Source organism: Coffea arabica, chromosome 3e, assembly GCF_036785885.1.
Source record: "Coffea arabica cultivar ET-39 chromosome 3e, Coffea Arabica ET-39 HiFi, whole genome shotgun sequence".
Classification (NCBI taxonomy): Eukaryota; Viridiplantae; Streptophyta; class Magnoliopsida; order Gentianales; family Rubiaceae; genus Coffea; species Coffea arabica.
The window spans coordinates 16,328,280-16,345,306 of record NC_092315.1 but is presented as its reverse complement, the minus strand read 5'-3'; the positions used below and the strand labels follow the sequence as shown (position 1 = coordinate 16,345,306).

The 17,027-nt window shown below is 33.0% G+C and overlaps 2 protein-coding genes across 2 annotated transcripts; one reads left to right on the top strand and one right to left on the bottom strand.

Annotated features, from left to right (window-relative positions):
* Positions 1-6,801: 6,801 nt before the first annotated feature.
* Positions 6,802-8,296, bottom strand: LOC113735655 (F-box/kelch-repeat protein At3g23880-like). Its single transcript, XM_027262651.2, has one exon. The coding sequence runs from the start codon at positions 8,269-8,271 to the stop codon at positions 6,898-6,900; it is 1,374 nt and encodes a 457-aa protein (XP_027118452.2). The 5' UTR covers positions 8,272-8,296; the 3' UTR covers positions 6,802-6,897.
* Positions 8,297-14,431: 6,135 nt separating this feature from the next.
* On the top strand, positions 14,432-15,917 carry LOC140038409 (uncharacterized). Its single transcript, XM_072083760.1, has 2 exons — positions 14,432-14,734; positions 15,501-15,917. The coding sequence occupies exons 1-2, from the start codon at positions 14,432-14,434 to the stop codon at positions 15,915-15,917; spliced, it is 720 nt and encodes a 239-aa protein (XP_071939861.1).
* Positions 15,918-17,027: the final 1,110 nt, after the last annotated feature.

The following is a 17,027-nucleotide window of genomic DNA, read 5'->3' as shown; positions in this document are numbered from 1 at the left end:
ATTTTTTATTTCAATTTTGTTTTATAATATGTATATTAATATATATTTATATGTATATTAATATATATTTAATAGACATATGTATATTAAATATATATTAATATACATATTATAAAAAATTGAAATATATATTTATTTCAATTGATATAATATATCTAATATACATATTAATATTAATATAATTTATATATATAATAAAATATAAATATTAATTAAAATATTAATATTAAAATATGTTAATATACATATTATAAAACAAAATTAAAATAAATATATTTATATAAATATAAATATAAATATTATAAATATATTTTAAACAGAAAATTAATATTTATATATGAATATATATGTGGTGGATGGGTATGTGGGATAAGCATTTGAACGAGAAAGAAGAAATATATGAAAAGAAAAAAGAAATTAAAGGTAAAAAATTGATTATTAAATTTGATATCCATTCCTTACCAATATTTACCAAGCACCCCCATTTGTAATCATACCTTTGTCCAAAACCCATACTAAGTTTTTTTGTATGATTCTAATTACAATTTCAATTCCTAAGCTTGAACCAAGCACCCCCTTAGTGCTTCATGTTGTGTTCAATGCTTTAGGACCTCAGGTGATGATTAACTTTGGGTAAAAGTAAGAAGATCAAATAATGCCATATCTGGATCTTAAAAGGATGAAACTCCGTTTTATAGTAGTTTTTTTAGGTACATTTAGTAAAAATTTCATTGTGTCATTTTATTAATAGAAGAATGTTGGATAAAAAAGTGATTGAAAAATGCATTTGAAGTATTTTAGAGAGAAATTGTTAAGAAAATGCTATTGTTAATCATGCTGGCTCAATTGATAAGGGCATACTATTTCTTCTAAAAAAGTTGAGCGTTTGAATCCCCATCCACCGACATGAGCAGTGACGGACCCAAGATTTTAGGTTGGGAGGTGAATAGTCAAACATATAATAAAAAATGTTGTAGCAAATGAAGCATGATATATTTAAAATGAAAGTTTGATAAATAATAACTAACAATAAGATATTTTCAGTTGTAAAAGGAAAAGTATAAAACAAATATAAATATTAGACTCTATAGTCATTTTATTATCTAATAATGTAAGAGATGCAAGACTATAGTTTCTCATTATTCATTTGATCAAATACACCAATTGTTGAATTAACATAATTTTCTTTTATTTGTTCTTTTTCAATGTCATATGATCTATGTATGAGCAATAATATCATCATTAGAAGCTTTAAAATGTTATTACAACTTGTGTTTGTTTTAATTAATAGTTGTGCTTTTTTTTTAATCCAAGTCAATCTTACATTTTGGAGTTAGTTTTCTTAGATTTTTTTTTTTAATGGGTTTGGCTAACTAGTGTCCTGGGGCACTTGTTAAGAAAGTTTCATGTGTTAATATTTATTTTTTGGTCAATGTGAAACTTATTTAAATAAGCATCTAAATGTAGGAGGTCAATAAATATAATTGTCTGTATTCTCATGGCAAGTTACCTACCTTAATTAAGCACCGTTACATTAAGAAAAATCCTTTATTAATTCAAGTCAATCTTACATTAAGAGTTGGTTTGTTGTAGACACTTGCATAAAGACAAATTATTGTTTCCTTAATTCATTGCTATTTTAAAAGCTATACTAGTTACAAATGATTGTTTGTTAACATTAATATTGATACTAATCACAAGAAAAGTTAACTAAAAGTTGGTTAATTATAAAATAATTTTTATAAAAAAAAACTTGAATGGGGTAAAAAAATAACTTTTTGCAAAGTTGGGAAGCAAATTAATATTATTTTACTTAAAAGTATATGGGCCCAATAAAGATTTTAGAAAACTTTTGGGGTGCGGCTACCCCTACCAATCCCCTTCAATCCGTCCTTGCATATGAGGACTGGATTGGTTGATAATCTATAAATACTCTCGGTATTAATCCATATAAGTAATTTATAGTTCCAATTGGGTTGGTTGGTGCTGTGTAGGTACTACTATAACTAACTTTGATAAGTAACCTATTGTCTCAAAAGTTTTTCAGACTCATGATAGTGATTGCAACTAAAACCACCCAATTTTTTTTTTTCATTCCAAAAAAATTAAAAAGAAAAAAGAATCTACCAAAATGCAGTTGAGTGGACATCCATGCATGATGCATACTCAATAATGTAAGGAGGCTTTTCCCCATTCACATCAAAAGGCCGAAAGAGAAAAGTAATCATCTTTAAGACAGTTACCAGAGCATTTCCAAATACTTAGGTTCCTGCTTCAAAGCAAGTCCTCAGCTTTTGATAGTGTAAAGGACAGGACAACTAGTACGGACTTTGTCTCTATGTTCATCATGTGTTTTATTTCCTTGGTTTGCTTTAGCTTGTCTTTGGAAACAATTACCACTTTTTTTTTTATGAAAAGATCATAAGGAATCCATAATTCAGGGAATAATACAGTGCAAACAAAGTAATCTAAAATTGATTAAAATTGTAATTTAATAACATTACAAACTAACCCACACAAACCTACATATAGTAGAAGAAAAACTCACATATAGTAAAACTTTAACCAAGGATATCTCTGAGTACTAAAGAGACTCAAGTACAGTAAAACTTTAATCGAGGACTTCTAATCTCAAATTTAACCACTAAACCCTGATGGGTGAATTAAGTAAGTATTTATCATTTGTAGCTCAACAAGCTCAACTAGATTAATTAATAGTCATGTTCGTGAATAAGCAAAAGAGTTAATATAAAAGAAGCTTTCATACTTTGTTGGAGGAGCACAAATGGTAGTCCCACAGTTAACTGAGCGGGCAATATACTTTTCACCTTTAGTTAGCTTTATATTGAACTAGTGCTCAATGCACACCTATTGTACGTGTGTGCAATAAAAAAAAATACATAACATTTGTGGTCATATATTTTAAATAAAATTTTTATTAATGAAGCAAACCTTAATCCTTTAAATATTTTTCATACAATAATTTTATATTGGTAGTTATAATGTTTAGGGATAGTAATGTTGAAAACATTTACTTAAATAATTAAAAGTAAAAATAGTCATGGGTAGTTATAAATAGTTAAAGGAGCAAATTATCTGGATGACCACCAAACTTTTAGAATCGTTGAGTTTTGATCATTGAATTATTAAAAGTCTAGTTTTAACCACTGAAACTATCTAAAATTTAGATATCGAGCCATTTCGTTATATTTAATCGTTAAGCATAACAAATTTGAATGTTAGCACGATTCACGAGACAAAAGAAAGAGGCATAGTTAACGATTAAATTTGACGGAATAACCTGAAATTTAAATTTTAGATAATTCAGTGATCAAAACCAGACTTTTAATAGTTCAGTGACTAAAACTCAATAATTCCAAAAGTTCAGTGGTCATCCTAATAATTTGCTCATAGTTAAAGTAAAAGTAGTTTTTATAAGAGTAAAAAAATGGTTCATAAAGTTACAATAAATGTTAACCCCAAACCCCTTCCTGAGGCTTTATATGTAGTATACATGTTTTGTGTTAAACTTTTCATAATTTGGTTTTTTTATTCTGATCTTATCATGTGCTCCTTTTTTTTTTTTTTTTTTTTAACTGCCAGTCATAATAATTGATCTACAGTCGGTATTGTGGTGAGGGATACAAGCGGAAATCTAGTTGGTTTTTTCGAAGAAATTATTCGGACTAATTTCACCTGCTATCCTGGAAGCTAATGCAGCCAAGTTTGCAATTAAAAAAAAAAAAACCTCCAACAACGTTTCCATTTTTGACACATATTATTGATGGCAGTGCAAGAAGATAATTTCATCCAGTCAGAATCAAGACCAGGCTGCATATTACTCCAAAACTGGATTATTAAGTGAAGATATAATTGCTGGCTTTCAAAACTAGGGAGGCTTCTTGGGTATCTAGTATCTACAAGCGTAACTCTAGACAATACAAGGGGCCGGATGTAAAAATGGAACGGTTTGAAAGCAGTTGTTGGTTAACTAATGTTCCTACTTGAGTTGGATCACGAGCACCTTAACACAGAATGATGCTAGTTGAATTGATGATCCGGCCAAGAAATTCTCCACCATCGTTTGTAGTAATGCTGACTGATATCCCGAGTGATGTGTTTAACATTTGGTCAATAATGATTAGTATATCCTATAAGGTAAGGTAAAGTTTTAGAATATACTAGTTTAATAAGACCTCCAGCAAGGCATGAGGTTGCCCTGCATTACTTGTTTTGTGTTGAATATTAGGCAGAAGATGAATGAAGGTACTAGTAACAAATGTGTGATCAAGGAACAAAAATACACAAGTTAATATGTTATATGTTACCTGACATTTACTAACATATCATGCTGTAGCATTATAACTGCTATTGATTCTATCCCTATGTATATAGGATATGATATGTCCAATCCTACCAAAAATATTGCCAGCGCTGGGAGCCTGGGATTACTATTTTGCTAATGACCTTGTCGCATGCCTGATTTTAAAGTATGTACAATAGACATGTCAATTGGTAGGGTTTGGATTGAATCCCTTTGATTTAAATCCAAACCCATTAAATTTACTTAGACTCAGATCCAGACCCTTATGAGTCTGAAAAAATAAGTCTAAACAAAGGCCCTCCTGAATCTAGGTATCCAATAGGTATCCGTTGTATTTTTGTAAGTGCACTAAAATAAAAATATATTAAAAATGTAAAGGTTTCAAAAAATATATATATAAACACCATCCAATTTTATTTTTAAATAATAAAATTAACATTCAAGAAGTTGAATGCAATATTATAAACTCAACAAAATAAGTACTATCGACTGCTTCTATTTATTTTTAAAACTTCAACTGTATCTATGTTAAATCTTTAATTTATTTGCCTTTATTTTTTCTAAAAAAATTTGTACTAATTACAATGACAACGAGGATGAGGTTGAAAAAAAGAAAATAATCATGAAATCTTACTATATTCGATCCAATAACCATAGAATATTTGAATATTTTATAAATTTACTAATATATATATATATAGATACACACAAACACATGGGTCTAGATTAAATTTGATATGGGTTTGTATTACCAGACCCCACCCAAATCCATAACTTTTTTATGAGGTCTGAGTCTGGATAGGATCTGAATTTGAGAAATTAAATCCAAACCCCACTCAAGTACATTGGATCTAGATTGGGTTTAGATTGGATCTGATCGATTGATATGTCTAATTTACACAAGTGTATCTCAAAGAAGACTGATACCACAATCACTAATATAAAGCCTTTGATCACTAAACTCTAACCAACACTGCAGAATAAGCATGAACAAAATAAAACAAAAATTCAAAGCATGCATCGATTAGAATAGAGATTTGAAGTTGGGGGTCGCTTAACACAAAGATCAAAAATTGCAGAAACATTAAGACAAAAATTCAAAGGTTTAATATGTGATTTCATGAACCATATTGACAAACAGCAAGATTTGAACGAGATATACACGTATGATATAGAAACTGACTACAAGTATAGTTTAAGACCAAACTTCTAATTTGTGACGGACCAAACCAAAGTGCCAAACAAATTTACACATGAAAAAGACGCCATTAACTACAATGATATCTAACTAAAACCAATTCATAGACTTAATGACATTCCAAAATATTCATGCAAATACAGGAGATCCAAAGTATGGACCGATTATTAAAGACAGAAACTTCAAGTTGCAGTACGACTTAACACAGAGCGATATTGCAGAGAAATTCCTACAAAGATTCGAAGTTATAAACAGCTAAGATGGTAACCAAAATTTACACATATGATGTAGAAACTCGCTATAATTATAGTTCAAAATTAACCAAAATTGAAGGCCAAACTTCTGACTTGTAACAGACCATATGTGGTTGACTTAATAATTTCGTGGAATTCACGGTTGCAGAAATATGATATGCAAAATTTAGTAGCTAAACACTACGCACACAATTCTTAGAAGTAGAAGAAAACATGAATTAAACAGAAACAAACTACAAGCGTAGCTTAAAACCAAAATTGTAGGCCAAACTTTTTGAACTGCATGTGGTGACAGTATAATAGACTTAATAACATTCATGAGATTGATGCATGCAAGTGAAAAACATGAAAAATTTCAAGAGCTAAACACCACCCATAAAAGGTTATCGAGTTGAAAACTTCAGTAGCTAGCTAAATTCCATCCACAAAAAATTAAGATTTTCAAAAGCTTCACACGAGTCCTAGAAGCAAACGACAATAATTCAGAATCATGAAATTCTATGAAGCACTGCAAGGACACAACAGAAAAAGTAAAGCAAAAAAAAAAGGTCAAGAATCCTGCTTAAAACTGCCGTGATCAATCACCAGATCTCTTCCACAGTAAGAGTAGTGACAGAAGAGGTATGTGCTATATTCTTCATCGGGTGTTCTGTCCTAAAGTAACGTTTTACGCTTGAATCGACCAACCACTGATAGAATTGCTCACACACTGAAGGTGTTGATCGTGGACAAAAATAGTACTGCTCCTATCCCAACTCCTTTTAAGTTTATAGGACATCATCCGTACATATAATAGCACTTGACATGTGTTTAAATTTTCTTAATTTACATATTAATGCTCTAAATGTATTCAAATTTTAGTTCGCTTTTTAAGGGATTATACTTCATAAAATTGGAAATTCTAGACTACTTCATGCATTATTGCACTCAATTGTACGACTAAAATTGTCAAGGACATAAAGAGTATTCGAATGATCTCAATTTGAATTAAACATGAAACCCGAATGGGATGAAAACAATGAAAAGTTCCAAAGCATCTTACCAATAAAAGAAAAGAAAAGAAAAGTTCCAAAGCAATCTGAAATCTATATTGTGAACCACCACTATGTGAAACTACACGATCACTTGAACTTGACGAGGAGATTAGATAATTTCTTGACCAATGTATCCTTTACCGCGGAAAAGAATACTTTGCCCTTATTCTTCTGGTTGTCCTCCATCTCCACAATGCCAGTGGCGCTAGGCATGACCAGGCTTTCTATGAAAGGAGTGGCACTTACAATCCAAGCACTTCCAAGAAAATCATTCAGATTCTTGAATGACTTATCTTCTGTATTATAGAGCCCGAGCACACCATCTAATAGCAAACAAAATTTACCATCATCCAATCTGCAAAATACGGTGGAACATGATAACATACTGGTGTTCTTGTTCCATGGTAGTGCAAACACCTTAGTCCAAGAATCAGTTACTCCATAGTCCTTCATAACCCAAACTTCACACACTCCTGAGTTACCTTCAACCTTGTCAACAAACATACCGAGGCTAGCTTCAAATATCTTCACATATGCATAAGAATTATCATGATAAGGTCCATCCAGCATCCCAAATTTCTCCGTTGCTAAATCAAAAGACACAACATCAGATCCATTGGTCCTTTTCTTTAACGCCCAATGGAGTCTCCCGTTCACAAATGCACCAGGGCTACAATCCCAAGGGATATCACCATGAAAATTTTCTGCAGTTCTTCTCCAAATTCCAGTCTTCGTCGTATAAACATAAAGTGTACGCTGCGCTGTCCGGGAACAAATTATACCCATCACTTTGTAATCATCATTAACTTCATCGTACCCAAAACCATAGCCAACGTAGCAGCAATCGTCATTAAGTTGAGTACCTAAATTGGGCAATATCTTAATTTTTCCAACAGAGGGATTCCACAAGAAAAAGTTACAATTTCTAGCATGTAGAATCCATGGGAACGAAGTTTGACTTATGGAAGCAATACATAGCAACCCGTTACAACTGCCCAAATTCGTAACATATTCATGAGTGAATCCTGCCGGCCAATGGTCTAATTGGACTACATCAGTAGCCTCCTTTTCATTCAACAGAGAGTTAATAGAAAAATATTTGGCAGAATAACCCTCGCTGTCTTTGGAAAACACCAATAGGGATTTGTTGTCTACAGAAGCACGGTACCTGAGTTGTCCTTCTGTAAAATCAGGACTTGAGATCAACGAAAGCCATGATTGTGAGACGCACTCGAATCTCCGAAGGGATTTTGCTGGAAGCCTTGTTAGGATTTCAATGATGATATCTGGGGGGATATGCTCAGAGATTCGGAATGGATTTGAGCCCCGGATTGATGCAGCATTAGAAGAAGAACGTGGGCTGTGATTTTGCAGGAAAGGCATTGATTTCGTTTGGTTATGGCTCAAGGCTCGCAGGAAAGACATTGATTTCGTTTGGTTATGGCTCAAAGCTTTCTCCATATCTTTTCTTGTGTATTGTGATCAATCTTTGTAAAGAAGTAGCATAAGTTGAAGTTACATATGAAAAAGGTAATTACTTAGAAGCCAAGGAATTTGAAGGTCGAGTCTTGAAAATAGAAAGTGAGAATTTGTTCATGGGGACATAGGCTCACATAGGGTAATAATATATTCTGGTCATTGAATGCACGCAAGTTTATGGAAAGAAAGAAAGTAAATTGCCATTTCCTACTGTATCGATCAAATTTCCAGGAAACTGTGAAAAAGTATTTGTTAAGATTTTGTTTTGATTAGCTTGATTACCGAAGTTTATATCTTGGGGGGTTGAAGTTATTTTGGATTTAACAGATTTGGTCTTATTAATTTGAAGCTTCGTATGTTCGTGCCTTGAGCCTAAATTTGTTTAAAGGCCATTTGTTGAACCTTCTGAGTTCGTGATTCACACCTAGTTTCTTAATTTTCATTTCTTTCCTTTCTAATCTCTGTCCAATCGTTTCCATGATTGCCGTGATCTTCTCCCTGCTATAAACCTCCTAGGCATAAATATTTTAATGCTTCAGCATTACTTATCATACATGGTTTACGTTTTCTTTGAGGATTCCATATATATATATATATATATATATATATATATATATATATATATATATATATATATATATATATATACATGTACATATTTATAATATTTGTGTGTGTGTGCGCGTATATGTTTGTATACATGTACATATATGTATATAAATACATACGTGCATAAATATACATTTATATATGTATGTGTGTGTACATACATACATACATACACAAATACATACATATAGAGTATGTATGCATGTGTGTATGTATATTAAAAGTATTTTTCAATTTAAACTTCTTAGAGAGCCCCAAGTCCCAAGTCCCAATCTTTTTTCTTGGAATTTCTATTTCTTTATTTTTACCAATAATTCAATCATGTCTCCTATTTAGATGAGGCATAATTTCTTATCTTCAATAATTCATTTACTTCTCTAATTTTACATGCTTCTCTACATGTAACGACCACAACCCGAACCTTGTAAATAAGAATCAAATTGGCCATTTGTCAAACTCTTTACCTTGGTTCCAAAACTAAAATCCTTAAATTTACACTTTGAAAATCTTAAATTTCCTACTAAAATCGAACATGGCAGTACCTTTCCAAAACAAATACACAATTGCAAGCAAGTATAACTTAAAATCTAAAGATAAGTATATTCCTAGTCGATTCACTATAACTTCTAATAACACCTTTAAAGACCTGGCCAGATTGTTACTTCTATATAATATCCATAATTGTTAGTGTAAAAGAATTACTATAATATCGGTGTATAAAAAATTGATTCAAATAAGAAATTCTAAATTGTCTAATAACTTTTGGGTCGTTTGCTCTACTACTTAAATAGTCCATAAAAAGAAAAGAACTTCTCTTTCATTTTAAAAAAAAGTGTTTGAAATCAAATATTTAAGGCGCTGTTTGGATTCCAAGTTTTTTTAAAATCCAATACTTGGTCAAATAAAAAGCTACAATAGCACATTCCAAATATACTCCAAAAACATTTCACATACATCTCAAATACACCTAACAAAAATATGAAAAAATTTAAAAAAATCCTACAACCTCTTTCTTCTTCTATCTACCACCATCACCCACCATACACCACCATCTACCACCAACACCCTTCCCCTCCACATCCTCCTTTTCCACCACTGCCCTCTCCCCTCTTTCCTCCTCTCTCCTCTCTCTTCCTCTTTCTCCCTCTGCTTCCTCATTTCTCCTTCTTCTCTTCCTTCTTCGCTCCTCCATCTTCTCCTCTATTCTCCCACACCTTTTCTTCCCTCTTTGCAACCAAATCTGCTCAGAATCTATAGAATTCTGCTCAGAAGTCTCTTAATTTTTAAGCTTCTATTTGGACTAATTTTCTTTATACAATATCTTCATAGATTCATTTTCCCTTGGATCATTCTTCTGTTTGGATATAATGATTATAGAAATATTAAGTGCACATTAATAAATTGTGTTGAGCTATTTTTTGACGTGGATTGAGATGTAGCAATGGATTTTTGTTAATCATAGCCAATAAAAAGAAAATATGAAGCAGTAAAAGTATTTATTAGTGACCTTTATTTGCACTTAATCCCTAGAATTTGGGGCTACTAAGATTTTATCATCATAAACTTTAAAACCACACACATTGCCACTCTTAGACCAGTCAAACTTTCATTGGTGTTCGCTTGTGTGCAACTATGGGGTTATGTTGATTCATGTTGAGGCTGACTCTTTAGTCTTTATAAAGATACTTTAAGATAAGGCTACGTACCCATGGCACATTTCTACAAGAAGTCCATGAATTAGAAAGTTATAATTAGCAGCTTCTATTTATTTCTCATTTTTTCCAGAATCAAGCCGACCTGCAGACGTACTTTCAAATGTTGGTGTTTCAAATGGACAGGATATGGTATATAAGTATTTTGCACAACATCCAGGGCTAGTTAGAGGAACAAGCAAGAGTGCTCATTCTAGATTTCCTCCCACTAATGGAGAATAGTAAAAAAGGAGGATAGTCTCATGGAGGGAGAATGGAGGAGTTGGGGCTGGGGTAGGTCCCCCCCTCCCCCACTTATTATTGAAGAAAATTATATATATAGTATAAATTGAATAATGTGTCATTTTGTTGTAGAAAAATAATGAATTGTTATTATCAATTTATTATGGTAAAATGGTTATTTCTTGTGTTAATTAACTTTTTTAACATTTTGTATGTTGTTTATAAAGAAACGATAGCAATTAGAATTTATGTAGCATAAGATCAAAACAATTTTTAACATTATTTCATGTTCAATTTTTTTAAAAAAAAATAAAAGAATGATTAGTTAAATCATTATTGGTGTTATAATTATTAAGGCAACACATAATCTATAACTTAGGAAAACCTTTACTTTAGGGTAGAGGTGTCAAATAAAACCATTTAATTAATTTTACCCATACCCGCCCATTAATAACTGGATATGGGTACATTAAATTTTTATTTATGGATATAAATGGGTTACCCAATTATACCCATTTATTAAATGGGTTTAATTGGATAACCCATTTAACCCATTTAAGGATACCTTTTTCTTCATTCACGTTCTTTTTCTTCATTCACCAGTGAGCTAGAGGAGTTTTATCATTTATGCTATGCAGTTGTACGAAGCTTGAGAAGCTGAATGCTTGTTATTCGTATTTATTGAAAATTTGTCTTTATTTGTATGCTAAATGAAGTGATTGCTAGTCTTCATCAGGATTTTTAACTATTTTTGTTTTATTTATTATATTTATTTGTTGATTTTATCTTATCACTTTATTTCCTTGTAATTTATTAATTTGATCATTTTTTAGCATCATCAATTTATGACAAATTTTAGCTTCCTTTCTTACCTTTTCAAATGAAATTTTAAATTTATAAACGAAAAAATACTAGGGGTTCAAAGTTTTGGATTAAATTTTTTTGTTAACTTTCATATTATTTAGTCCAAATTTTTAGATTCTCATTGTTCAATTATTAAATAATATGTAATTTTGCGACATGGCACGCGGATGGAAAAAAAATTGATAATTAGACTTATTTGGCATAATAAGTAAATATTTAAAATTAATGATGGGTGTAAAATGGTATAAATTGATAATTTAATTTACAAAATGAATTTATATGAGCTTGTAAAAAATTAGAATAAATGGATTATAAATGGATAATTGGGTTACCCAACTCATTTTTTGACTTACCCATTTATACCCATCTAATTAAATGGATATATATGGGTTGACTCACTTATACCCATTACCCATTTTATCCAACCCAAACCCGTCCAAATCACCCATTTTGCCACCTCTACTTTAGGGTACCAAAAGCATATTCAAACTAGACATTGTTATAATATGTTATCTACCAAGTATTTGAAAAAAGAGACGAGTTATTGCAGCTCCCTTACTATCGACCACTTTACTTTTTTTGGATTTTTTAGTAGGTCTTCATGAGCGAGTATTTATTAATACACTTAAATTGTGTATAATTTATCACATAAATACATGCATTTACATTATTGATATCATACATTTAAACACTTTTCTAATTTTTTTTTTTACCAAAAATTAAAACTGAGGCTGTCATAACAAATATCCACTGGTTACTCGTTAGCCGATTCTCATATTTCCATCTCTCTTTTGGCAATGGGCCTCTTGCGCCATATTTGTTCGTAATCCATTGTAATTCATTTTCGGGTTACAGACGCATCACGCCCTAGGAGTTTTTCTATGTCACTTACTCCCTGCTATCAATGCGTCATGGTGTCACAGAGAATTCAACATAAAACTCACTATTGAAAAAGCATAGTGGCAAAACCACTGAGTTTTGACACAGTGGCCATCAAACAGGGACTAAGTCCCTCTTTAGACCATAAATTAGGGGGTTCGAAATTCACTTGTAGTAAAAAAACTTTAAAAAATGTGCCATGGTACCTCTTTGGTCTAGTCAGTTTTTATACCTACTAGCCCCTAATGGCTAATACACAGTGTCTTTAGACTCCCCTCCCTATAAATTAGGATAAATTAGTTTATAGAAATGTTATCATTGCCGTAAAACAAAAAAAAAAAAAGCATAGTGGCAAACACTTATAGCTCCAAGATCGACATAAAATTGACCTTTATCAGTTTACACTTTTATCTAAACCATAGAAGTAAACTTACTACTATTTAACCAAAAAAATTAGAAAAAGGACAGGAACTTTACCATGTAGAAGATAGATATTCTAATCATACATGCTGGTTTTCTGAAGTTGTTTTCAACTTAAACTTTCACTCTCCAGCATGTTTGCATATTAAGAATTAGTTTTTCTTACATTGCCAGTGTTTCTAATCATATGTGCTGCTTTTCTAAAGTTTGTGTTTGACTTAAACTTTCACTCTCCAGCATGTTTGTATATTAAAACAAGAATTAATTTTTTTTTACATTATCAATGTATACACTAATAAATTTAGAGCTTATCACATCATCTTAATTTAAATTTAAATATCAAACTTTGTATGTGTGGCATCCATTTAGAACAGTAAGTGTATATACTAACAATACCATATAAAAGGTGTACCTTTTAAATTTTTTCTTATAATCCAATATTTTCCATAGAAAACAAGGTTATTGAAACTAAAATTCCGTGTTTGTCCTAATGAAACTAAAACGTTGGGTTGGCCTAAAGTGTGCCATTGTACAGCCTAGTTCGCTCATACGATATTTTGAAGGACAAATTGGAATTCCTTTGAGGATGACCAGAACGAAATAAGTTTGTATTGTAGTGTACCCACTTTAGCCCTTGATGTTCGGCTTAGTTCCGACCTGCCTATACTTTGGCCTTGTTTGAAAAGCTATTTTTCTCCAAAAAAAAAAACTGTGCATTTTTGTGAATACATTTTTCAATTATCTTTTTACTTTACACGTATCAAATCGTTACAGTATATTTTTCTACAAAAACTCCAAAAAATAGCAATTCAAATGGTCTCTAAAGCCAACATTGGGCCAAGTAGTATATGATTGCGTTGAAGTCAAAACAGAAATTAGCCCCAATTCATATAAAGCGCGGGATACTTTAAAATGTCAATCACCATATTTGAAGTTTCTTGAAGAAATGCTGATATAGTGATAAAGTAGGAAGAAATTTTCATTCTACTGAATGATATTTAGTATACAAAAAATCTATCTTTTAGGGCTTGTTCTTGTACAATTACTTCGCTTGATTATAGATTTTGATTTTAGATAATCATTAGTATTTTTTATGCTCTCATTCATTTTGTATTTGGATTATAAAATTTTTAATAGAAGAAAATTTAAAAATCCATATTCTAGCACATAGTAACTTTTAGTTGATTTTGATTATCGTCCTTAATTATTTTTCACAATGAGATTTTACAAAATCTGCAATAAACGAGAATAAGCCCTAGTTCTTCGATCTTATGTAATCATTGTAATATAGTCCCAATATCAAGGTACGATGAGTGTTCACAAATTTAACCATTAATAATTTAAACCAAGCGTAGGCTTTCCAAACAAGTTATAATGCAAGAAAACGAGGTGGGAGATTATTCTCGGTTTCCGAAGGGTTGGAATTTCTGGCATTCATGGAGGAGGCTGAGGTATTCGATGCTGGGTTCTCGGGATCGAATTATACATGGTGTAATAATCGGAGGGGAAGGGCTAGGATTTGGAAGAGACTAGATAGATTTCTTATAAATGGGGAGTGTGCGGATATGGCCTCAGCGATCTCAGTAGTACATCTATCTAGACACCTGTCTGACCATGCCCCGTTGAAAATTTCTTTTGCCTCACGGCTGGACAAGGGACCACGACCTTTCAGATTCTTGAATGTGTGGACATCGAACCAAGAATTATTAGAGGTCATTAAGACCACCTGGAGCATAGAGGTACATGGATCACCGCTCCGAGTCCTGTGCTCGAAATTACTAGGGGTGGCAATTCGGGTCCAAATCAGGTTGGCGGGTCGGGTTCGGGTCAACCCGTCAGAAAATCTGTCGACCCGAACCCGACCCGTCAACCCGTGACGGGTCAGGTATGCTGACCCGAATCCGAAAATTTCAGGTTGACGGGTTGGCGGGTCGACTCGAAATGACCCGAAACTTAATTTTAATTTATTAATTTATCACTGTAATTTCTAATAAAATCAATTTCTCACAAAACTAATTACATAATCAAGTAATAAAATTTTAAATAAATAATTCCAAACCAAATTTAAAATCAATTAAACACCGTAAAAGTGTTTTATAACAAACAAAATATAAAATAAATTAAAACAGTATAAAAGTAAAAAATAATATAATATATTATTTGTCCAAATATAATAATTTCAACTTCACACAAATTAAATAAATTCATTTAGGATTAAGTAATTAATGCCTTTGAAAAAAAGAATAACTTAGTTTAGTTAGATAAAATTATTTTTATGTTTATTAAATTATTTTTAATTCGTAAACGGGTCATATCGGGTCATATCAGGTCACCACGGGTTGACCCGAAATCGACCTGTTTTCTTTTCGGGTTCATCGGGTCCAACCCGATTCTGACCCGAATTCCCGAAACCTCAACCCAAACCCATTAATTTCGTGTTAGGTTCGTGTCGTATTTTCAGGTCGTGTCGAAAATTGCCACCCCTAGAAATTACTGGCTACCCAGAGGGCGATCCAGCAGTGGAATAAGCAGCGTTTTGGCAACGTGTTTACTGTTGTTACGGAAGCGGAGGTAGTTCTGGCAAGGGCAGAGGGTGACATGGCAAATGCTGAATCCGAGAAGGGTCTTGAGGAGGCTCAAGCAGAGCTCAACAGGGCATTATCACTAGAAGAACAAGTTTGGAGGCAAAAGGCTCAGGTTAAATGGCTAAATAGTGGGGATCGAAATACCCGATATTTCCAAGCAGTGGTTACACAAAGGAGAGTTCAAGGAGCGATACACAGGGTGAAAACGTCTGCAGGGATGTGGGTGGAACAGGACGAATACATAGCAAAAGAGGCTGTTGAGTATTTCTTTGACCTCTTTTCCGGATCGGTGGATCCCAACCCTAGGAGTTTTAGGCATTTAATCCGACCATGGTAACAAGGGAGGAAAATGAACGATTGGCAAAAATGCTTGACATGGAAGAAGTCTGACGTTTGGTGTTTGCTATGGATGGGGAGAGTGCTACTGGGCCGGATGGTTTTACAGGTAAATTTTTTACCTTTGCATAGGATATCATTGTCCAGGACGTGTATAGAGCGGTGGCAAGCTTTTTCTGCGGAAGCGAGCTGCCTCGTTTCATTACATCCACTTCAATTATTCTGCTACCGAAAGTTTCGAATGCCCAGGATTTCTCGAAATTCAGATCGATTAGTCTGTGTAATTTCTTCAATAAGCTATTATCCAGAATCTTGGTGAGGCGCCTGAACTCGGTAGTGCCCAGAATTATCTCTCCCCAACAGACAGGGTTTGTCAAAGGCCAAAATATAACGAAAAATTATCTGTTGTCTCAGGAGTTAATCTCGGCCATTGGCAAGAAGGCAAGAGGGGGGAATGTCGCTTTAAAGCTGGACATGACGAAGGCTTATGATCGGATGTCATAGAGGCACATTATTTCCATGTTGCAAGCATTTGGGTTTGGTGAGTAGTTTATTGACATGGTCTGGAGGCTGATCTCTAACGTTTGGTTCTCAGTTATTATTAACGGGACATCCCACGGGTTCTTCAAATCTGGTAGGGGTTTACGGCAGGGGGATCCACTATCCCTAGTCCTTTTCATTATTGGCTCGGAGATGCTTTCACGAGGTCTAAATGCATTGGTGACACAACAGGGTTTTGTAGGATTTACAGTCCCAGCGGGATGCCCTGCAGTCACACATTTAGCCTTTGTAGATGACGTCCTGATCTTTACTAATAGGTCTGCTGCGGCTTTAAAGCGAGTTTTGCAGGTGCTCGATGTGTACTAGCAAGCTTCTGGCCAATGGTTAATGCTCACAAGAGTGGGTACTTGGTACATCCGGCACTGTCACCAGCACGGAGAAGAGTGATTGAGCAGATCACGCACTTCATGAGACAGGAGTTCCCAATTCGATATCTTGGTTTTCCTTTGTTTATGGGTAGATGCAAAGTAGCGTACTTTGGTGAGGTGTGTCAAGCGGTATTGGCTCGAATCTTGTCGTGAAAGTCAAGGTTGTTATCCCCGGGAAGAAA

Coding starts and splice junctions, on each gene's coding strand:
- LOC113735655 (XM_027262651.2), bottom strand. CDS start 8,271: ATGGAGAAAGCTTTGAGCCATAACCAAACGAAATCAATGTCTTTCCTG.
- LOC140038409 (XM_072083760.1), top strand. CDS start 14,432: ATGGAGGAGGCTGAGGTATTCGATGCTGGGTTCTCGGGATCGAATTAT. Junction 14,735..15,500: donor AGACCACCTGGAGCATAGAG/GTACATGGATCA, acceptor CTGGCTACCCAG/AGGGCGATCCAGCAGTGGAA.